This window comes from Hylobates moloch, unplaced genomic scaffold (assembly GCF_009828535.3).
Source record: "Hylobates moloch isolate HMO894 unplaced genomic scaffold, HMol_V3 SCAFFOLD_1, whole genome shotgun sequence".
NCBI lineage: Eukaryota > Metazoa > Chordata > Mammalia > Primates > Hylobatidae > Hylobates > Hylobates moloch.
In genome coordinates this window covers 17,054,141-17,078,892 of record NW_026652276.1, presented here as the reverse complement: position 1 = coordinate 17,078,892, position 24,752 = coordinate 17,054,141, and the positions used below count along the sequence as shown (strand labels likewise).

The following is a 24,752-nucleotide window of genomic DNA, read 5'->3' as shown; positions in this document are numbered from 1 at the left end:
CCACACCCATAGCCTACAACAGAGGTTCTCAAATGGGTGGTCCCTAGACCAGGAGCATCAGCATCACCTATGGACTTGTCAGAAATGTCCACTCTTAGACTCTGTTCCCTAGTTCAGGTAATTCTGGTGCCACTGAGCCATCCTACAGCTCCAGGCCTGAATCCTTAGGCACTGAGTTTGGTTTAAGGATGGGCATATAACCTAAGTCAGTGGGTGTCAAACTTGATAGAAAATCAGAATCACTTGGAGCACTTGTTAAAACAAAAATCGTTGGTCCCTTACTTCAGAGTGTATAGTTCTGTAGGTCTGGGGTGAGACCTGATCACTTTTAACAAGTTCCCAGGCAATGCCGATGATCATCCTTAAGAACTACTGACCTGAGCTAATGAGATTAAACAATTTTGTTGGAATTTCACCTGCATCAATCAGCTGTTGCCTTACATAAGCTGTGTGAGAAACCATTCCAAATCTCAGTTGAAAACTATTTATTTATTTTTTACACATGGTAAGATGGGCTGGGCTTGGCTCCAATTTTGCTCCACATGTGCTTCATCCTCCCTGGGCCAGTAGCTACTCAACTCAAAGCATAGTCCTCTAATGATGAAAGCAAAGTGTAAAAGACCATGTCCCACTGTGCAAGCCTATTTCAGCCAAACTCATGTCACATCGACTAATATTCCATTGGCCAAAGCAAATCGTGTGACCAATATTGACATCAAAGGCACTCATGAAATTTGAGGGGGAGATAATGAATACTTGCTGAATGATAATCTAATATATCACATCTGGGAAAAGGTGCCTTCTTTCCACTGTTTTTTTTTTTTTTTTTTCTTTTGAGACGAAGTCTCGCTCTTGTCCCCCAGGCTGGAGTGCAGTGGTGTGATCTTGGCCCACTGCAACCTCTGCCTCCTGGGTTCAAGGAATTCTCTTGCCTTAGCCTCCTGAGTGGCTGGGATTATAGGCATTTGCCAACATACCCGGCTAATTTTTGTATTTTTAGTAGGGACGGGGTTTCACCATGTTGGCCAGGCTGGTCTCAAACTCCTGACCTCAGGTGATCCGCCCGCCTCAGCCTACAAAATTGCTGGGATTATAGGCGTGAGCCACCATGCCTGGCCTTTCCACTGTTTTTTTAAGCTGGTAAACTATAGTCTTGGACTGGTTAGTGGTTGACTTTGCAGCCATATAGAAAGAGCCTGCCTCAGAATAAAACCAATAAAAAGAAAATCACAGCTGAGAGCTGAAGAGAGACAGATTCCTGAAGATCCAGCCATGTTGGAAAGTGGGTCTATTGTTGCACTTTTTTGTTAGGTAAACCAATAGTTTGTTTTTCCTAAGCTAGTTCTTGCAACCCAAGGTCCATAGCCATGACCCGGTATTTAATATTTTTCAGTATATAGATCATCATCAGCCCTTGAGACAATGAATATTTAAAAAAATATGGTGTTTAAGTTGCTGTATTGAAATTTTATTTGCCAGTTTCTGTAGTACAGTGGTATTATAGAAGTTTGATTCAAAGTTAAATTCGTCTTTAATCAGACTTTTCATACCTTAGAACATTTCACTTGGTCATATCCCAAAGGATTAGATGAAAATTAAGTATCTTTCATCTATCTGTAGTTTCTAGAAGGGAACTCCATATCCTCAGGGGAGTCCAGGAAGATTGCACGTATTAACAATTGTGTAAAGATACTAGAAGCAACACAGGCTTAAACGAGATGAGTTCTTAAGTTCCCTTTTTTCTCTCCAGAAATAGGCAGTGTAAGACTGGCATGGCACTCCACTGTTATCTTGGACCTGGTATCCTGTCTGTTCTGCCACTTGTAATGTGTGACTGACAATCTTTCCTCTGGTCCAACATGGCTAGCAGGGCTCAGGCTCACACGCCTAGCAGGAGGAATGAAGTGAGGAAGAACAAAAAGGGCCTGGGCCAGCTGTCTGGCGCTCTGTCGAGGAGCATTTCTAGAAGTGTCACCTGACACTTCCACTTATATGTCATTGATCAGACTTTAATCACATAGACAGAGCAAGGTTGGATGAGAAATACAGTCTTTTATCTTAGCGGTTTCATCCCTTGCATAAAATCATGGTTGCGTTACTAGAAAAGAAGAGCAAAACAGATATTGGGAAGGCAGCTAGCCATCTCTGGCATAAATGCCAATTTCAGAAGTAAGTAAGAATGAAGTATGTCTGATGGAAATAAGCATAAACTCAAAGATCAACAGGAGACAAACTAAAATGGCTACCAAAATGAATGTGAACACATCCCGGAAGAGAATTGGAAAACAAAATGTAAGTAGCTATGCATTGAGAATGAAAATCAAAATGGTCAATAGATTTCTAAGAAAAAGGAAGTTGGAGAAAAATATTTTTTCTCAAGGTTTACTGTATGCAGTTCTTGGAATAGAGGAAAATGTGAACAATTCAGTTAATAGAAAGGCATACCATTGAAAGGGAACACAAATTTTCTTTTCAAATAAAATAAGTCAAAATGTTTTTCGATAGGCTTTAGCAGACTTGGCTTGAATGAAATATCTTTTAAAACATCTATGTCCAGTATAGTAACTTTAAGTTCATTATCAGCCCTCCAGTGACAAATTTACCTTCCAGAGTAGACTTCAAGTTTACTCAGAAGAGATTTTTCGTTGTAAAAAACTTTGAGTTTTGGCATTTAGGGTGAAAAACATCATTATGTGAATTTGCTTAGGGTGAAACGGGTAGGCAACAGCATCTCCTTAACCTCATGTGGAATCAGGGATATCCTTCGCAGGATTGGAAATGCCCTCAGGAAGGGTACCTGATGACATGGTGGGTGATGGCAAAATGGCCAGTGCAGGTGGGTTGCTGTTGACCTGTTGAGGAATCTGGTTTAGGGTCAACCAAGTGCAGGCATCTGGTAAGTTGCAGAACATCAGTGGGCAGGCAGAGAGAACTGAGAATAATCTTGTTCTGTCACTTATTATAGTGTGATATTGAACCAATTTCTTCACTTCCCTGGACCTCCATTTCCTGAGCCATGAAATGAGGCTAAGAATACCTATTCACAGTGGAGTTGAGAGGATTAATGAGACCATTTAGGTAAAATTGCTTGGCATGGTGTAAATGGTGGGCACTCAAGGAATCCATCCCCTACTTCTACCCTCTACTCTGCCCTTCTCTTTTTACCTTTCCTCTCTCTCTCCATTCTTCTTTCCCCTAATCCTTCAAAATTTCCTAAAGTACCACCAGAGGGCACAACCTAGACCAACCTTCTGCCAAAGTGTAATAGATTCCATGCAGCTTATGGAGTCCTCAGAGATGATTCCCAAGTTGTCCTGGAGTGTGGTAAAAAGCTTTTTGGCTGGAAGTTCTGCCATTCTTCTGCATAGATTAAGTATGTGTAACACTACATGGCATCAATTTATTTACTCCAATTTTTTAAATCTAAAATCCAACAGGTTGTCTGTCATTTTCTATTCATTTCTTCTATTTTACACTCATTGTGATGTGCATAAATTCTTGCAGTCTAGTCAAAATTGTCATACTATCCCTGCGTGTGGATGTGCATGTGTTGGTCTTTGGAATAAACTAGTAAATGAATAGTTGTGTTTTTTTTTTTTTTTTTTTTTTTGAGACGGAGTCTCACTCTGTCGCCCAGGCTGGAGTGCAATGCAATGGCGTGATCTGGGCTCACTGCAACCTCCGCCTTCCGGGTCAAGCCATTCTCCTGCCTCAGCCTCCCAAGTAACTGGGACTACATGCATGAGCCACCATGCCTGGCTAATTTTTGTATTTTTAGTAGAGACAGGGTTTCATCATATTGGCCAGGCTGGTCTTGAACTCCTGACTTCAAGTGATCTGCCCACCTTGGCCTCCCAAAGTGCTGGGATTACAGGCATGAGCCACCACACCTGGACTAAATGAATAGTTTACTTTAGGTTTCCTTTCTACTTGCTCCCCCATGTCCTCATCGTCTCCATTTGAATTTTGTCTTATATTTCTTTCAGAGTAATACATGTATACATATATATATTTCTACTTAGTTATTTCACAGCATTGCTCTGAAAAGCTATAAATTCCATCTTTGAGCTGTTTTGGGGTGTTAATTACAGTGAATGATTGCTGAGAACATTAATCAACTCAATCGGTCTCCAATATCAACATTATTTCATTTATTTATTTTTAAATTTACTCTCCAGCTCAAAGGATTCAATCTCAACTTTTAACGCAAGTGGCAGGTCAGGATTATACATTTTCTTGTTTTTACATATCTTCTAGGAATTTTAAAATACCACAAAACCTTACATCTTTCCAATTTTTTTGTCACTAAGAAAGATCAAGTTGACCTCCTAGCAGAGAAGTCAAATCTTAAATTATTTTTGACATCATTGACTAAAAAAAGGAAACGTCTTTACACAAATGACTCTCTCATCCAGCTGGACCCGAGAAAGCATGCCCGTGGAGACTAAAGCATCTCCATCTTTGATGCTAGTCGCCATGTTGACTTCTGATTAACCCCAGTTCTGGAATGCCTCTAAGATTTCTATTTTATCTACTGTTCCTTGTAGAAGAGCATATGCTTAGAGTAAATCTGTCCTTAGGTCAAAACAACTTTGATCATAAATCCTGCCCTTAGTGAGAGTCACATGACATTCGTGCCTTTCTTTGAGGGGTTGACTTTAATTGTCCTACACATTCCTACCCTATCATATAGAAGCCCTGGGTCTGGGGGATAATGGTGCCAGGATCCACCATCTTGCCTCACCACCACCGGAAACTATGGCTTTTATTTGTAAATTACTATTAAATGTTTCTTTCTGAGAAACTGGATTTGTCAGCCTCTTTCTCTGGCCTCTTAACTTCCTTGGCCTTTGTGGCTGGGTTTACATAGGTCTGCCTACCACAGAGCAATGTCTTTTTTGTGTTCATTTTCTTTGTCAGAAATTCTACTTTAATCTTTTATGGACAATCTCAGAGGGCTTATCCAAGGCAAAAACAGTAGCTAGCATCTTTCCTTAGGGACGTTTACAGATAATGAGTAATGTTTCTGTGCTTTGAACACTTCCCGAGTGCCCACAATGCAGTGTGCACTCTGCTAGTCTCTGTGTAGATGTATTTCCGCCCTGAGAAATCTTGCAGATAAGAAAACTACCCCAGGTTTACCAGCTGGCAGTAGGTTGTTCATTAGAGGCCGTGTAAGGAGACAACATGAGTTACCCATTTCCTAGTTTATGCATTCATTATTATTCATTTATTATTATTATTATTATTATTATTATTTTTGAGACAGAGTCTTGCTCTGTTGCCCAGGCTGGAGTGCAGTGGCGTGATCTTGGCTTACTGCGACCTCCGCCTCCCAGGTTCAAGCAATTATCCTGCCTCAGCCTCCCGAGTAGCTGGGACTACAGGTGCGTGCCACAATGCCTGGCTAATTTTTTGTATTTTTAGTAGAGACAGGGTTTCACCATGTTAGCCAGGATGGTCTTGATGTGACCTCATGATCTGCCCACTTCGGCCTCCCAAAGTGCTGGGATTACAGGCGTGAGCCACTGTGCCCGGCCTGTATAATTCTTTTAATAAACATAATTAGAAAAACAATTTAAAGTCATAACCCTGAGTTTCTCACTTGGGCTCTGTTTGGTACCATCTTCATAATTATATCTCAATTATGAGTGATATCAAAAATATTGAGTGCTTACTGTTGTCTGGCTTTATGCTAAGGACTTTACGTTTTTTATTTCATTTAATCCTCTTAACAACCTGATGAAACTGTTGCTAAATACCAGGGGTTCAACCAAGGTCCTGTTGCTCACTATGCAGAAAGCCAATCCCTGAGCCAATGAGTATTGCCAGGGAAGAAAGGCTTTTTAATGCAGTTGACATCAGCTGGGAGATGGGGGGGTAGGTTTCAGATTGGTCTTCCCAACCGACTTAAATTAGGTGTTTACATAGTGGGGAAGGAATATAACTATGTGTGGGAAAACAGGAATTAGGGAGGGGTAAGGAAGAGGATTGGTCAGTAGGAAGCAGGTGGTCAGTTAGGGAATTATGACGGATGAGGGGTCTGGCATCTCACTGTCTGCATGTTTCAGTTCTGGTAAGTTTCAGTTCCTTGATACTATCTGGGAGGCCTGTGAGTCTGTTTTCTGAGAAGGGAACTCAGAGAAGACAGATGTAACTTTCAGCTTTAAGACCAAGAGGGTCAATTTTTATATTTACTGAAAAAACTCATTAGTTCTATGGAAAAATTGGGCCAATTTCAAAATTTGTGTGTTTATTATTACCATTTTATGATAATGAAACTGAAGCTCACTGAGGAGACTCACTTAGGGCCACACAGGCAATTAGCAACGGAGCTGGAGTCCTCCATCTTTGCAACCCTGCTCCACAGCCAGAGTGGTGCTCCACACTGCTATGTCATTCTAATTTAGAACGTTCCACCTTCAACAGTATGAGTAGGGAAACCAAAAAGAGTCACTAGTCAGTATGAAATTGCTCAAGGAATTCTAACCTTGATTTCTTTTTGATTCATTTATTCATTCATTCACCTATGTGTTTGGAAAGTGTTGATTGAAATCTTCTCTGTGCTAGGCACTTTGCTAGGCCTCTGACAGACACAAACAAGACACAATCTTTGCCTCTCACGAGTTACTTGCTTGGATTCAATTATTTCTTTTCTGTCTCCTTCATGGATTACTCTTTTCATTACCCTTGTGCCATATAACATCTTAGCTGTGTGAGACCAGGAGAAGGTGTTGGTCACCTACCCTTGGCAGTAGGAAGTCTTTCAGATCTGATATTAATTGTGTATTCAAATGTCAAGGTATCCTAGTATAGAAAATATCAGTGGGTTATTCTGATAAGGAAAATACTATTTGCTAATTTTAGAAAAGATAATATGCTAACATTTAGACCTCAGAGGGAATATCATCTGATGTGGTGAACAGGAAACCCAAGAAGTTGTGAATTCCATTCAAAAGATGAAACTACTTAAAAGATAATGTAAGGTTCTCACACAACATGAGCACTGCACTCAAGGCCATTTCTACGATGAAAGGGTGGGATGATTATCTATGATTCCATCCATGAATTATTTCTGTGGCCTCCAGAAGATGCAACTGAATTGTAGCTATGTGTCCAGAATCAGTTCCTTCTGGTGGGTTCTTGGTCTTGCTGACTTCAAGAATGAAGCCGCGGACCCTCGTGGTGAGTGTTGCAGTTCTTAAAGATGGTGTGTCCAGAGTTTGTTCCTTCAGATGTTCAGATGTGTCCGGAGTTTCTTTCTTCTGGTGGATTCGTGGTCTTGCTGACTTCAGGAGTGAAGCTACAGACTGTCGCAGTGAGTGTTACAGCTCATAAAGGTAGTGTGGACCCCAAGAGTGAGCTGCAGCAAGATTTATTGTGAAGAGTGAAAGAACAAAGCTTCCACGGCATGGAAGGGGACCCAAGCGGGTTGCTGCTGCTGGCTGGGGTGGCCAGCTTTTATTCCCTTATTTGGCCCTGCCATGTCCTGCTGATTAGTCCATTTTACAGAGTGCTGATTGGTCCATTTTTACAGAGTGCTGACTGGTGCATTTACAAACCTTTAGCTAGACACAGAGCACTGATTGGTGCGTTTTTACAGAGTGCTGATTGGTGCGTTTACAAACCTTTAGCTAGACACAGAGCACTGATTGGTGTTTACAATCCTTTAGCTAGACAGAAAAGTTCTTCAAGTCCCCACTCCACCCAGAAAGTCCATCTGGCTTCACCTCTCAGCTACACAGTCCTCCATGGGCCCTGCATTTTTACCAAAGTCATTATCAGTTTATGTTGAATAGAGTAGGAAAGCTGCACTTGAGGAAAGTGGAAAAATCAGTGGTAACTCAAAGCCATGTTGAAACCTATTATTCAAATTTAAGGCATCCTGTTGTTATTTGATTGACAATTTGATTGAAAATCTAACTTTTAATGCTGTACATATGAATAAGGCCAAATAAGGTATAAAATAATGTTGCCATGTTACCCACCAAAAACAAACAGATGTCTCAACATGTGGGAGCTTCTGTAAATGGGAAACTTCAGATCCTCCAGGGCCAGTGACTTGCCCTGGAATCAGGGAATTGTTGGCTGACTTTGCTGGGCTAGAATTCATTTGTGTTTCGTGAATTTTTTAAAACATCCCTTTCGTTCTTGCCAAATGTATGATGTTAGGAAATCCCCATTATGGGGGCGTGGTACCTATCCATCCCCTCTTGGGATTCTGACTCATTCCAAGCAGGGGCAATAGTGAGATAGGAAAGGAAAATGGGCAAAAGAATTAGACTCTGTTAGCACAGTTATATGCCCAAGTTATGCTATAAAAGCCAGTGAACACTGGTTTGGAAAGAGCTGTTATTTTTTCATTCTCAACTTTTCCCAGTAGTCTCTATAAATAACATAACATGTGAACCTAGATCCCTTGAGGAAAAGAGTAATGATTGTTTTGCATCATTATCTGCAACTCTTGGGCTTAAAGTCCTAACGAAAAGTGTTTCTTTCTGGTGAAGACTTCTATTTTCAGCTCTTCTAAATGTTAACAGCAAAGTAAGGGGTCATATACTCCATAAATTCTTTAACTCAGGAAGAGTCAGTTCAATAAACCTAAGGGAGTTGATGTCTTTTTGCTCAACTATTCAGAAGAAGAAAGACATGCAAATTTGAAACCACTCAGTAGAACATGATGGGCCTGTTTGACTGGAGGATTTTAAAGGAGTGTTTTTGAAGGGAGGGAGTGAAAGCCCTATTCCCTGGGCTTGGGGGTTGCTCCTTGGAAATGTTTCCATAGAGCCACCCAGAGCCTTTTGGGCTAAAATTTCAGTTCATATTACTCTTGTTAAAAATTAAAAATTTATCATTTTTTGGATTTAAATTATTATACAACTTTGTTATTCTTATTTCTTTAAAAAATCACTCTTCTAAAGGGAAAAGTCACATTGCAGAAGACAGGTTCCTTAAAATCCAAGGGAACTCACTAATCTCCATGCAAGTGTTATTAAACAAACTTACTTTCTCAGTCCATGGGCCACACTGTTCAATAAAAAATCCTCAAGTACCACTGTCTTATTTATAACAACAACAACAACAACAGCAACACCACCACCACCACCACCAACAACAACACTCTACCCACCATAGGTTTAGTAGTTATAATTGCACTACTTTTGATGACATACAAGAAAAGTTGGCAGGGTGCAGTGGCTCACACCTTGTAATCCCAGCACTTTGGGAGGCCAAGGTGGGCGGATCACAAGGTCAGGAGATTGAGACCATCCTGGCTAACACTGTAAAACGCTATCTCTACTAAAATTACAAAAAATTAGCTGGGCATGGTGGCACGCATCTGTAATCCCAGCTACTCGGGAGGCTGAGGCAGAAGAATCACTTGAAACTGGGAGGTGGAGGTGCAGTGAACCGAGATTGTGCCACTGCACTCCAGCCTGGGTGACAAAGAGAGACTCCGTCTCAAAAACAAAAACAAAACAAAGAAACAAAACAAAACAAAACAAAAAACAAAAAAGAAAAGTTGTCAGCCTAAAAAATACCCTTTATGAATTAGAAATATATCCAAGAAGCCAGGCGTGGTGGCTCACACCTGTGATCCCAGCACTTTGGGAGGCCGAGGTGGGCAGAACACGAGGTCAGGAGATTGTAGCCATCCTGGCTAATGTGCTGAAACCCTGTCTGTACTAAAAATACAAAAAGAAATTGGCCGAGTGTGGTGGTGGGTGCCTGTAGTCCTGGCTACTCTGGAGGCTGAGGCAGGAGAATGGCATGAACCCAGGAGGTGGAGCTTGCAGTGAGTTGAGATCGTGCCACTGCACTCCAGCCTGGGCAACAGAGCAAGACTCCATCTTAAAAAAAAAAAAAAAAAAACATATATATATATATATATCTCCAAGAAACAATGTTGTTATAGTTAGTATATTAATATTGGCCAGGCGTGGTGGCTCATGCCTGTAATTCCAGTACTTTGGGAGGCCAAGGTGGGTGGATCACCTGAGGTCAGGAGTTCGAGACCAGTCTGGCCAAGATGGTGAATGAAACCCCATCTTTACTAAAAATACAAAAATTAGCTGGGCGTGGTGGTATGCATCTGTAGTCCCAGCTACTCAGGAGGCTGAGGCAGGAGAATTGCTTGAACCCGGGAAGTGGAGGTTGCAGTGAGCCAAAATTGTGCCATTGCACTCCAGCCTGGAGTGAGACTCTGTCTCAAAAAAAAAAAAAAAAAAGAAAAAAAGAAAAAGAAAACTGCAAGCAGATTCCTCTGGAGAATCCTTCATGTTATTGTCATTTAAAGCTATTCTTTGTAAACCTTGCTTAATTATTCAGGCTCAAGCACCATTACCTTCTCCAAAATACTTGGGGAAGGTAACAGTGTAAATTATTTGGTGAAATAATGGTGATTGAGCCATATGGGAAAGTTTTGATCTCTCTCTCACTACTTATTGCTCTAAGATCAATCCTGTGTGCTCACTGTAGTGGCTCTCTTGAGTCTTGTGACTTATGATCTCTCCATCAAATTAATCTTCTCATATATCCCATCCCCCACCACATGCAGCCTATTACAAGAATAACAAGGGGTAAGGGGAAGACAAGGGAGTTTAGAACTTTTATGAGATTTTTTTTTTGGCTGACATTCCTCATCTCCACAATTTACCTGGAACATTATAATCACGCACATTCTGAGCCCACACATGTTTATCTGCCCCATATTCATAGCAGATCCTCTTGTTTGCCCATAGGTTAATCAACTCTTTTTAAATTTTTAAAATTGATACATAATATTTATATATATTTATGGGGTGCAAGTGATATTTTGTTACATGTTGATATGGTTTGGTTATGTCCCCACCAAATCTCATCTTGAATTGTAACTTCCACAAATCTCACATGTCCTGGGAGGAATCCAGTGAGAGGTGTTTGAATTATGGGGGTGAGTCTTTCCTGTGCTGTTCTTGTGGTAGTGAATGAGTCTCACGAGTTCTGATGGTTTTAAAAACGGGAGTTTCCCTACACATGCTCTGTCTTCTCTTGTCTGCCGCCAAGTGAGATGTGCCTTTCAGCTTCTGCCATGATTGTGAGGCCTTCCCAGCCACGTCAAACTGTGAGTCCAATAAACCTCTTTCTTTTGTAAATTGCCCAGTCTCAGGTATGTCTTTATCAGCAGCATGAAAATGGACTAATACAGTAAATTGGTACCAGTAGAGTGGGGCACTGCTGAAAAGATACTTGAACATGTGGAAGCAACTTTGGAACTGGGTAACAGGCAGAGGTTGGAATAGTTTGGAGGACTCAGAAGAAGACAAGAAATTGTGGGAAAGTTTGGAACTTCCTAGAGACTTGTTGAATGGCTTTGACAAAAATGCTGATAGTGATATGAACAATAAGGTCCAGGCTGAGGTATTCTCAGATGGAGATGAAAAACTTGTTGGGACTGGAGCAAAGGTGACTCTTGTTATGTTTTAGCAAAGAGACTGGTGGCATTTTGCTCTTACCCTAAAGATTTGTGGAACTTTGAACTTGAGAAGGATGTTTTAGGATATCTGGCAGAAGAATTTTCTAAGCTGCAAAGCATTCAAGAGGTGACTTGGGTGTTGTTAAAGGCATTCGGTTTTAAAAGAGCATGGAAGTTTGGAAAATTTGCAGCTTGACAATGTAATAGAAAAGAAAATCCCATCTTCTGAGGAGAAATTTGAGCCAGTTGCAGAAATTTGCATAAGTAATGAGGAGCCGAACATTGTCACCAAGACAATGGGGAAAATGTCTCCAGGGCATGTCAGAGGTCTTCATGGTAGCCCCTCCTATCACAGGCCTGGAGGCCTAGGAGGAAAAAATGGTTTTGTGGGCCAGGCCCAGAGTCCATGTGTTGTGTGCAGTCTAGACTTGGTGCTGTACATCCCAGCTGTTCCAGGCATGACTAAAAGGGGTCAAGTTACAGCTCAGGCCATGGCTTCAGAGGGTGCAAGCCTCAAGCCTTGCTTGACAGCTTCCATGTGGTGTTGAGCCTGCCAGTGCACCAAAGTCAAGAACTGAGGTTTGGGAACTTCTGCCTAGATTTCAGAGGATGTGTGGAAATGCCTGGATGTCTAGGCAGAAGTTTGGCCCTGGTGGTGGCAGCTGGGAGCAGTAGTGACTGTGGGCAGGAAAGCCTGACCTCAAGGTGCATGGAAATGCATGGTAGTTCCTCTGCTGGGTGGGGAATTGCAGGGGTGGTGCTTGCTTCCAGTGGCTCTTACCAGTTTGCAGTCAGTTGTAGCAGTAGTAGCAGGTAGGAGATGTCAATGGGGCCAAAGGGGTCTAGAGATATAGGGTCTGTTGGGACGCAAAGCAGAATGCCTTCTGGTGAGGGCTGGGTTTCCAGAAAGGTGATGTGCTGTAGCTGCTTAGAACTAGGGGTGTGTGGGACCCAGTGTGAGCTCCCTCTCTGGATTAATGCTATCAAACAATCTCCAGGTACCTCCTATGTTAGCCTGAGGGCCCATGAGTGTCAAGCAGCTCTCCTGTGGCTAGGATTGCAGAAGTCTGTGGTGGGAATGTGGATCACTGGGGGTCTCTCACTTACTGTTTGCCCACATTAGGGATCTTCTCCAGGCTTCTAGATGGTCTGGCAGAGTAGGCTGCCTCACTTCCTTCTCCTTTGCCTTCCATGTTTGCTGTCACTTCTCTGCTGAATTCTGCTGTTCTATCTTAAATTGTGTATTCAAAGTGTGATTATCTACTCACTATTTTGATTCTTCTTTGTGGAAGAGGTGAGTACCAGATGCTTCTAGTTATCTTGAAGCCCCTCCCAGATTGGCCTTTTAAACCCTGATTAATTTTTGTCATGCTCCATCTCAGGCAGATGACCTCCTGGTCAGGATGGGGTTGTGTTCTTTAAGTAGTCCCTGGATCTTCTAGTGAAGGCTCAGGACATGGCTGAGTGGATGTGCAGAGGACTGGTTCTCAGATGCCAGCTCTTGTCATTCCTTACACTTCTCTCCATCTGCTTAAAAAAATCATGATCCTACATAAACTTTCTTACATTTTAAAACTTCTTTTATTAGTATTACATGCAGCTCTCTCAGTAGCTCTCAGACTTTGAATATTGTCTGAGCATCAGGTCTCATTGATGTCAGTTGCTTTGTAATGATGTAAGAAGACAGAATGAGTAGCTTGGATGGCTGATTGGAACTCGTCAATTCAGGACTATGATATGACATATGTATATATACCACTCTACAAAGTACCCACATGTCCTCCTGCCTTTTTTTCTAACAACTCGTTCAGTAGCTATTATACTCACCTCTTAGAGGTGAGGGTTAAAGAGTTTAAGTGATTGACCCAAGGATATACTGATTTGAGCCTTCAGACCATTATCAGGTATGGTTCTTCGTAACTTACTATGCCACCTAGATTTAAATGAATATGTTTAGGGCTGGCTTTAGGCCTAGATACAGGAGATGATTGCTCATGCAGTGAGATGGTGAAGAGGGGGTATGGGTGGAAAAGAAGTTCAGTGGTAGAATATCTGAAAACTTAATATCCCCCAAATCAGAAATTCATTCTCTTTGGTTAAAGATTGTCCTTTGAAGCTATTAATTTCTCTCAGGAAACCATAGCTCTTTTCCCTGTAATCAGCCATTTGCATTCTAGTTTGAGCTGAATTAGTGTTAGTCTTGAGTGGGGTTCACAGGAGTGGCAAAGACACAGAAAATGGGCTGCCATTCCTAAAGCCAGTGCCCAGTACCTCATAAGATGCTCAAACCTCCCAGGAGCGGAGGTGGCCTCACATATTCCTTCTCAACCCAGTATTCGAGGAAACAAGTTCCTTTTGATTGGAGTTGACATTTGAATTGGAGTCCCTTTGGAAACAAAAAAAGGCATGGAGTGAGAAGGGGAGGGGGTTCTGTTTAACCAAGGTGGGCCTGGGCGTAGGCTGAGAAAGGACAGTAGGTAGCAGGTGACAGGAGAGGACAAGAATCTAATGGAGCTTGGAGCAAAGAGGACTTGGGAAACTTCCAAATAAAAAGATCATGTTGTTAACAATTTTGCCTAAGTTTGCTCCTGCAGATAAACATATCTGGTATCAAATACTTCAGTGGCAAAACCCTGCTCAGGCTGAGAGCTGAAAAGAAGCCAAAATCCAGTAAACTCTGATACTTTCAAAATACTCCCTTATGAAAGAGGTTCAAGGACACTCATTCCTACAATGAAGTCTGGGCCCCCAGTCCATCTTCCTCCGCTTCCCATTCCCTGCCCTAGCATTTTCTCCGGAATGACTCCATCCAGTACAACTTTGAGAATTTGACTCCAAAACTCTGAAGGGCAGGTCAATAGGTCGAACCGCCAAGATTACAAAGATTAAGACACAGTCTGCCATCAGGGATGCCATGACAGGATTGGAAGAAAACACAGACAATGACATGATAACTGATGACATAACTGAGGAGAAAAGGGAGATTGGTGATGCAGGCAACACCTGCCAGTCATGGGCAGAGGATGGAAAATCCAGACATGCTAGAAACAGAAGCAAAGCCTCAGGAAAACCTACTGACTTAGCCCACTCCTCAAAAGACAGACTCTGAGGTGGAGATTTACATGCAAGACATTTACAAAGCAATTCCCAATGCTCCTTGGGAATTTGCTTAGAGGGAGGAGTTGAACTGTGAAGCAGTTGCAAGAGGCCTTTTAGTAGGAGCTGGGGAACCAGGATGACCTTTAGAGTCGGGGCAGTGAGCGCCTTTGTGCTTCTCATCCTCAACCAGTCATTGAAGTGAGCTTCTGCTGGGCTGGCGATGTGACCTGGAGCAAGAGGGACTCAGTTGAGAGCCACTGGGAGTCCAAGTAGCTGGGGAAACGGGGACCTCAGTCCTGAGGGAGGATCTAGGTATGATTTTGCTGCATCCACTATACATATGAATTAAGCTGGGTCCTGATGTGTATGGGTTAGATTTGCGTGGTTGGAGAAAAGGGAGAAAGGGACAGGAACTTTTTTTTTTTTTTGGAGACAGAGTCTCGCTCTGTTGCCCAGGCTGGAGTGCAGTGCTGCCGTCTCGGCTCACTGCAAGCTCCACCTCCCGGGTTCACGCCATTCTCCTGCCTCAGCCTCCCAAGTAGCTGGGACTACAAGCGCCTGCCACCATGCCCGGCTAATTTTTTGTAATTTTAGTAGAGACGGGGTTTTACCTTGTTAGCCAGGATGGTCTCGATCTCCTGACCTCGTGATCTGCTTGCCTCCGCCTCCCAAGGTGCTGGGATTACAGGCGTGAGCCACCGCACCCGGACTGTTTTTGTTTTTTTTTTTTTTTTTTAAAGTGGGCAGAACATTGCAGCTCTAGTGAAGGTTACGCATAGGCAAGCAGACGGGATATGAAATTAGGAGGAAGGCAAGGGGCTACCTGCAGAGAATCTTGAAGGCCAGTCATGCCTGCACTTCGTCATTTTCTCAACAAAATATATTAACATATAACATTTAATATATGGTATATAGTTTTTCACTGCTATAAGTGTAGGGGTGGAGGATATGGGGGCTACTTGTAATATGAGCAAATAATAACTTTGATTTAGTATCATTTTGTCACATTTGTTCTCAAATATTTCTTATTTCCTAATTGCTCATGGGAGTACTGAAATCCTATAATATATATATATATATATGTTTGGCTTTCTGGGGTTTGACTAATATAAGATGATAAATCATCCACCTGCAAACATGGTTGGACCTCTTCTGCAGAGAGACCAACATTCAGGGTTCTAAAAGCCAAGCCTTCCCAGCAATGTTCTCTCCATCTCCCTGTGACTACATCCCGCAGAAAGCTGTCATCAGGAAGGAAACATGGTGATTGGACCATTTGTATTGGTTTCTAAGTGAGTGTTAACACAGGAATAGAGATGTACTATGTGAGGTTTGGATAATGGACACTCATTTGTAAGGTAATTGTCACCAAAAATAGGGGATTATGTTAATTTTTTATAGTCTGGGCATTTTTCACTTTGAAATGAGAATGAAAAAAGAAGTAGCTACTGAGTGGGATGATGAATGAATGAGGGGACAGAGCCAGGGCTGACATCCCAAATATTAGATCCACGTATTCTGTGTTGAATCCTTTCCAGGGTAAATTATAGAGGAAAATGCCATTTGTCTTATTTTCATCCTTTCCATCTGTAGAACTGGAAGAGTTACTACCATTTTTTATTGAGCTTATTTTGAGGAGTATTAATTTAACTTTATACAAAGATGAAAAAGAATGTAAAATAAGAATTTGGTTTCTTGGCAATTGAAAATCAGGTCACTGTTTTACAAGGCCTTATCATCCGTACAGTCATTTTCTTAGGGGTAGCTAATTAGCGGAGGACCCAGTGGAGTTTTTATACCCAGTATGTCTAAGAATCATGTGGGCCTGGGTACTAGACTGCACTTCAGGAGGTTCTATTTCAGAAGTTTTTATGGCACAGAGAAGTATGCATTTTAACAAGTGTTTTGTCTGATTCTGAAGCAAGTGGTCTTCTGTCCATAAGTGATTACTACAGTGAGATAGATAATAAAAGTTTGTTTGAACTGGGGTCTACACATGCCTATGGGATCTAGGCAGGAAATATAAATAAGAGGGGCTGCCTGGTAGAAGTTAATTAGGGCTTGGTGCATATTGCTGCAAGCTGGAAACCACATGTAAATGGGGCAACAGTGTCTCAGTTTTCACTTATTGTGATGTGGGAGTGCAATTCCAATACTGCTAAATGGCCTGAGCATTCAACAGATACCAGAAAGCTGGAAATCTATACAAAGTCTCCTAATATTTAACTGTTGACACCTAATTGAAATAAAATAAAGACTATGTGTTTGGCAGATAAAATATGTATGCTGGATTCCATCTCTGAGCAGCCAGTCTGATGCGTCTGGTCTAGAGAAAGGAAGAAATAAAAGGTGTTGGGATTGTGCAGGGCGACTTTCAATGCTGTTAAGGCAGAGTGGTCTTAGGTGATTCTCTTTAGAGCAGTTGTATTTAAACTTCTTGTTCTATGAACAGTGTCAGGGGCAAAACAGTGTCGTGATCAAAGATATTGTGGTTTGTGATGCAAAAATAGAATATTTGGCACCTAACACAGGCAGAAAGATCTATTATTTTCAATTACTTCCTTAGAGATTTTTTTGGAAGATTTATTTTCAGATTTGGAGGCAACCCATTGCCAACCATGTCCTGAGGGCATGGGAGATGGGTGGATTGGCATGGGCAAGAGGACTTGAGCCTACAGGTGGGCGTTAGGCGGGAGATGATATCGGAGGCACCGTTTTCCTGGGTTCCTGGAATAGTAATGTCTAAGGTGGCCTAAAGCTACACATGGGGAAATTAAAAGAAAAGACCTGAGATGCTGACCCAGACAGTCAGGAACCAAGATAACTGGAGCCAGAATGAAACTGGGAATAATGCTTTGGGCCAGAGCTCATCACAGGGCAATCTTTTCTAAATAAAGAAGTGAGCTCTATTTGAGAAAAGAATAGTTAAATGTGTCTTGAGGCTGGGTGCGGTGGCTCACGCCTGTAATCCCAGCACTTTGGGAGGCCGAGGTGGGTGGATCACCTGAGATCGTGAGATTGAGACCATCCTGGCTAACATGGTAAAACCCTGTCTTTACTAAAAATATAAAAATTAGCTGGGCATGGTGGTGCTACTCGGAAGGCTGAGACAGGAGAATCACTTGAACCTAGGAGGTGGAGGCTGCAGGGAGCCGAGATCGTGCTCTGCACTCCAGCCTGGGCAACAGAGCAAGACTCTGTCTCAAAAAAAAAAAAAAGTGTCTTGAGGGGTCAGAGTTCTCATCCAAAATATCTTTCTATCCCTTCTGTGTACTCAAAATTTAAATATGTATTCCAACCCCTCACCTCCCTCCTCACCATCATGTACTGACATGGCCAATGGACTTGCATAGCAGAAAGATGAGCTCAGCTGAAGTCTCCTTCCTTGAGTCTGGGGCTTTGGAATGGCTGCTGAAGGTGAGTACGAAATTAGATTATCTAGCTTGCCTTCTGCACCTAGAAGCAGCTCAGTTCAGGTCAATGGCAGCCAGTATTCGAGGTAAGTGGGCCAGAGGGTGGAAAATGTCAGTGGTTCCCAAACCTAGGTCAGCACCTATCAGTCACAGCTCTGATAAGCCCATGACACGGCGGTAACAAACAATCCTGAATCATAACACAGCAAAATGGTATTTCTCACTCAAGACTATATGACCAATAGCGTTAGCAGGGAGTGTGTGTGTGTATGTCTTGCTCATTGTGGTTTCTTGGGTACTGAGGCTGACACAGTATGTCAAAGGTAAGTAAATCAGGGCTTCAGGTACATCAAAGGTAAGTACATCAGGGGAAGGGGCTGGGAAGAACTACTTACTGGCTTTGAAGCCTCTGCCTGAAAGTAACACATGATACTTCTGCCTACATTTCAATGGTTATAGCCAGTCACATGGTCATGCTTGCCTTCAAAAGAGGCAGGAAAGTGCAATCCTACCACAAGGTTACAGCAGAGAAATGGAACATTTGTGATCTCTCTGAGAACCTCCACAAACCTTAAGATTCGGATTCATTATATTTTCCCCAAGTCATTCTAAGTCTCTCCTACGTTTGGAAACCTCTGATCTACCCAGTTCATCTTTAGAGGAACTTCTTAGCTGAGATTTGTGTCCTTTCTTGGCTTCTTGGCAAGGCATCCTAAGTATTGAGTATAGATTTGCATTCAGTAGATATTCAATGAACCATTTTTTCTCAGTAACTCACCCACTCTTCAAGAGGAAACCAAATGCAAAGTAACTGTATTTTTTATTTCTATGAACAATAAAATACTTTCATAATTTCACATCCCATTGCTTTTAAGAGCACATATATTACAAATAAAGGAACCCCACAAACTTTAAAGATTAGTATTTATCAACACTTTTGTACACATACACAAATATTTTAATATAATGGCATCTGAAATGTTATTCATATATTTTAGTACTGTCATAGTATTAACTAAAAAGGATCTTTTAAATTTGGTAAAAACCGTATATTTTACAATCTTTTATTTACATCTGAAATCTGCTTAAATGTTACAAAAACATTCACTTTAACCTTTAAAATATGTGTACTAGGACTGGGGTACTGACCATACAATAACTGACAGCAAACTTAGGGTTTGCATTTGAGCTACACATTCACTGGAATTTCATGGCAAATATTCAACTTGGCTTGATCAACACTGCTCAAAGAAAAAAAATTATACAAAATGTGCAAATTCAGAGGTTGGCAAAATTCTGAAGCTAGCGAGGTAAACAAAAATATTAACACCATGAAAACTTCGAATAAATTAAACCTATCTTTCTCTTCCCCGAGATTAGCTGCAAATTCAGAAAGTTCTCTTAGAGGTGGGTCTGGTGGGTCTGATGCTGCAGAGCCCTCAGACTTCAGCACTAGATGAGATGGAAACCGCAGGTAGGGCCGGAGTTGCTTTGCTAATTACTCGAGTGCAGGTTTGGTCCACTCCGCGCTTTGACAGGTCGTCCCTGCCCGTAATCTTAAAACAGGAAAAAACACAACGCAATGAAATAAAATAATGCAGAGGTTAATGTTAATATCCCAAACACAAAATTAAAACCCAGAATAGAGGTTTTCATTCCCCATAGGGTAATTTATTCAAGTTATAAAAAGACACATATCAAAGTGGATCTAAAGAATTTTTCCCCAAGACCATGTGCTAGCTTTAACTTTTGGCGAAAGTTAAAATATTTTCACAATCCTCTTCTGCTATCTGACATAAATTTATAAATGTTTGCATGAAACTTACAAATATATCTGAGTAATTCTAGGATTTTATTCTATTCTAAAAGTTTATAATATGTATTGTCAGCATCTGTGAAAAAAAGGAAACATTAGAAACTATTTAAATGTTTGCATAAAAGGAAATATAGTAAAAAAGTCTTGGCCGGGAGTGGTGGCTCACACCTGTAATCCCAGCACTTTGGGAGGCCGAGGTGGGCGGATCACGAGGTCAGGAGATCAAGACCATCCTGGCTAACACGGTGAAACCCTGTCTCTAATAAAAATAGAAAAAATTAGCCAGGCGTGGTGGCGGGCGCCTGTAGTCCCAGCTACTCGGGAGGCTGAGGCAGGAGAATGGCATGAACCCAGGAGGCGGAGCTTGCAGTGAGCCGAGATAGCACCACTGCACTCCAGCCTGGGTGACAGAGCGAGACTCCATCTCAAAAAAAAAAAAAAAAAAAAAGTCTTGACCTGATTTTAATTTTGAAAATAATGTTAGTGTGCCTAAAAAATACTTTATCAGATTGTTCAAATAATGACGTGTAAGCATAATAACAACAGAAACTCCAAATACTTTTAAAATATATTTTTGTACAGAAGAGATTTCTGTACAAATAATTGTGAAGATTTTTCCACTAACTTCACACATTGTCCCACTGTGCCATGACCTTCATCTCTACTCTTCCAAGATAGAATCACTACTTCTGTTCCCCAAAGAGCACTCAGCTGAGTGCATCCTATACTACCAATAAATTCTCCTTATGATCAATATCACAAAGCTCTGAATTAATAATCTGGCTGATTATGTGTTCAAAGAGTAGACTCCAGGTGTAGTATACCTTTGCTTGGCATCACACCAGATTAGGTCTGTTCCTTTCTCTGTATTTTCTATTGGATACCCATCATCACAGTTGATTTCACTTTGCTGTTGTTCTTACTGGATGTTGAAACAGACTCCAAATGGGCATCTTATACTGATGCCTAAACTGAATGCTTATATGCATTACTTTGGCCTCAAAGAAGGCTTTCATGTTTTTTGCTATTTACTATAAACAGTATGGAATTTTGGCACCTATAAAAGCAATTATTACCTGCTGGTCAGTGACAACTCAAACTACTTTATCTCAACATCTCCATTTTACACAGTAGCATCCACTTTATCTTGTCTTGTCTCTTTCCTTATACTGAAGGTTCCTTCATTAACTAGATGTCTTCAAAATACTCCTCTAGCTAATACTTTTCTAGACACTTTTGGAGTGAATTGCATATGTAGCTGAAACAGCAGAAGGATGAACATAACTACATTTTTTAGTTTTAATCATGGGGCCTTTACTCATTCCTGAATGTAGGCTGGGATCACTTTGGAGCACTGATATAATCTGAAAAAACAGCAATCATGTAGTTTTTTTTTTAGAAGGAGTCTCGCTTTGTCACCCAGGTTGGAGTGCAGTGGCATGATCTCAGCTCACTGCAACCTCCGCCTCCCGGATTCAAGCAACTCTCCTGCCTCAGCCTCCCAAATAGCTGGGATTACAGGCACCTGCCACTACACCCAGCTAATTTTTGTATTTTTAGTAGAGACGGGACTTCACCATGTTGGCCAGGCTGGTCTCGAACTCCTGACCTCAGGCAATCTGCCCACCTCGGCCTCCCAAAGTGCTAGGATTACAGGTGTGAGTCACTGCACCCGGCCTCATGTAGTTTTTAAAACTAACTCTGGGATTAAAGAAGTATGCAAACAACTTCTATGTTTTTTTAAAGACTATGTTTTTTTAAAGGTTTATAGGAGCGTTGTGACCTGACCAGGACAAAGAAGTTTGCAACCTCCTCAGACCCTTGCTCATGCCCAGATATCTGTGGTCATCAGACACTTCTTGATTTCAACCCCCTTCTTTTCTCCCTGCCCTTAACATAAAAAGAGCCTACAATGTGTACTGAGTTAAGATGGCACTTTAGGATGCTGAATCACCATCTTCATGTTTTCTAGCTCTTTGAATAAACCTGCTTTTCCTCCCATCAACTCTCACTTCCAGTGTTCGGCTTTTGAGCAGACAGCAGCCAAATCTGGGTTTGCTTACACATAATTAATTCTATTTTTCTATTTCCTTTTTATATTTTAATGTGTAGCTATCCATTCTAATTGTTTCTTTTTTTTTTTTAAGACACAGTTTTGCTCTTGTCTCCCAGGCTGGAGTGCAATGTGATCTTGGTTCACCGCAACCTCTGCCTCCTGAGTTCAAGCAATTCTCCTGCTTCAGCCTCCCGAGTAGCTGGGATTACAGGCATGTGCCACCATACTGGCTAATTTTTTTTTGTATTTTTAGTAGTGACAGGGTTTCACCATGTTGGCCAAGCTGGTCTCGCACTCCTGACCTCAGGTGATCCACCTGCCTCGGCCTCCCAAAGTGTTGGGATTACAGCATGAGCCACCGTGCCCGGCCTGTTTCTATTTTTAAGTGTTCAATAGAATTTTTTTCTTCATTGTAATTTTGTATGTACCTGTTTTCAGAATATGTGCATGAATAGATAGGTATGTGAAGGTATTCCTATAGATGGAGACCTAGGTGACAAATCCCCATTGAAGTTCAGAACCAGGAGAAGGTGTATATTTCCTGTGGACAGATCTTTTTATAGATCTATTTCTATAACAAGGCCTGTGCAATTCATCAGTTTCTTTTCTTTGTGTCAGTTTCCATGAGGCATAGAGTCAAGTTTTGCTTCTTTTAGCAAAGGTTTCCTGGAAAAGAGATGATTTTTCTCTCCCCTTAATCACCTGGTCCTTGTCTTTATATTTTTGTTTTAGCACTTTTGGGTACAGCATATCTTTGTTTTGGAAACAAATCAGCTCAAATATATTTTAGAAGTTGGAGTATGAGTTTTCATTTTAAAAGCTACGTTGTTAACTTCAGTTTAAATCATGAGGCTTTTCCCCCCATTGACCTACCTTGAAATGGAAATGGAGTTGTTCTAATTAAATAAAAACTTAGAGAGCACTAGCTACTAGGGAGGTGACTACAGAGACTGAATGGCTAGGAAGAGAGGGGTACACCAGAAGGCCACAAAGGACAGAGTAGACATAAAGAAAGAAGAACATACCACTTTTGCTTACAGTACTGAGGGAAATACTAGACACAGAGGAACAGAAGCTGTATAAACACGGACCTCGACAGAGCTGCCAGGAAAAAAGAGAAAAGCATTTTTGTCCAAAGTTTCTAGGTGAGATGTGATTTACAGTTGGAGACAAGCATTCCTTCACCACCTTCCCGAACTTTCAGGTCCATTGTTTGTTCTTCTTATTTCACTCCCAGATTTATGATTTTCCCCATTCTATCAAGTCATCTCTCCTGAGTACTTAATTCCTGTCACCCCTCAAATAGCCTAAACCGATACTACCTCCATGAGGAATCCTATGTATGGCAATTCATTTTCTCCCATATAACTTGGTCAACCATTTCTTTCTCTAGCTACAATGGAGAGTTAAAAATCAGGATGGAAGAAGATGGAAAAAACGAAAAGAAGCAAGATGGGAAATGCAATTAGAAAAAACAGATTCATACAACACACTTCACGGTTTGTGAGTCATATTAACAGTGCCAGGCCATTTAAGGAAAACAAAGGAAATGCATATTCAGTGGGTGGCTACCATGTATGAAGCACTACTGGGAGACTAATTCAAGTTCTGCCCCTCAATTTTTCTGTAGAGAACACATCTAACTCCTGGAGGGGAGCAAGGGTGATGAGATGTCCAGGTAGAGTATGGAGGTATGGATTCTAGGAACTAGGCCAGGAAGCAACACTTGGCTTTCAACCAGTTGATTTTTAGCCACCCAAAAAGTACTGAGATGACTGAATGCCCACATTTTGTGTGCAGCCTTACAGAACATGCTGTACACATCCCAGACGTCACGGATAACTTGCTTGTGGTGTGGGTGGTTGAGTTTTATCTGAATTCTGCACATCTGCAGGAGGCCCAGCCTCCGTAAAGGCAGTCTTAGTGGTAAATAGCCATTACTAGTCTTGGGGTTCATCGTGAGTATAGTGCAGAGACCCCCTCAACTGTGGACTCCACGTCGCAGCCTCGGGGTTGTGAGGTCCTCAACCAGGGATGGCGGAGGGTGGCAGCAAACCCTCATGGGAATGCCACCCAGTGTTTAATGGGACTCACATAGTCTAGAAAACCAAGGGTTCATGTGGACTGTGGAAAGTATCTAGGTTCTCATAATCTTTTTCTATAGATTTTCCCCCAGCCTGACCTCTGCTTTGGGGCACGAGGTGGTGTGCACAGGAGAGAGAACAGATCAGCACCATGGTGCTGACGCAGTGATTTCTGCAGCAAGAAAAGGGCCTCTTTCCTGTCCTTCTGGCATTGGGAGTGAAAGGGACTTTCTGTCCACTGATAGCGCGTGTGCACCAAGGAGCGCTCACCTGCTCATTCATGATTGTGGAGAGTTCGCTGAGCATGTCCTTGTAGTGGGACCTCAGTTCTTCCTGGTACTCCAGCTGGTCCTCTTTGATGAGGCGCTCATTCACGTCAAGGGCCTGCCCACATGCATCTGCAAATTGCCTTTAGCAACAGCATTAAACAAATTAAAAACCAGCCCTCGGAAGTGGCATTGAGTTCAGTGACTGTGAGTTCAGAGTCAGGCTGCTGACGGACTCTGCCACTTCAGTGAGTTTTGGTTTGATGGATTCTTGGGGGATTGAGGACTCCCTGTCTGAGGAAGTTCAAGGAAGAACATCCCAACAAGGAGAAGCTTACCTGAAGATCTCCTTCAAAAGCTTTACTTGGTTGTCAGGGTACTTCTTTGCATTGGTTTCTTCAAGAAAAGCTCGTGCATAGGCCATTGGCCCGGCATTAACCTGTTGAGAAGAAAATTGGTGAAGGATGATCTACCTTCTGCATGGAGCCTTTTCCACAGTTGGAAGGAGTAGCAACTGTGCACCAATGGTGTGGTACACCAATCTCACACCCTGCCTTCTAGTC

General features: G+C 41.9%; 1 protein-coding gene across 4 annotated transcripts in view; it reads right to left on the bottom strand.

The window, feature by feature from the left end:
- Positions 1–18,768: 18,768 nt before the first annotated feature.
- Positions 18,769–24,752, bottom strand: part of DOCK10 (dedicator of cytokinesis 10) — a 277,368-nt gene continuing 271,384 nt past the window's right edge. For 3 of the 4 annotated variants that reach the window (XM_032754230.2, XM_032754224.1, XM_032754231.2), the window contains exons 54-56: positions 24,528–24,628; positions 24,194–24,332; positions 18,769–19,523 (exon numbers count right to left, since the gene is read on the bottom strand). In XM_032754230.2, the coding sequence (XP_032610121.1) occupies positions 19,407–19,523; positions 24,194–24,332; positions 24,528–24,628 (357 nt within the window). In that variant the 3' untranslated portion in view covers positions 18,769–19,406. Of the gene's footprint in view, positions 19,524–22,864; positions 22,941–24,193; positions 24,333–24,527; positions 24,629–24,752 lie in introns of all 4 variants that reach the window. The other variant, XM_058437931.1, reaches the window with a different exon arrangement.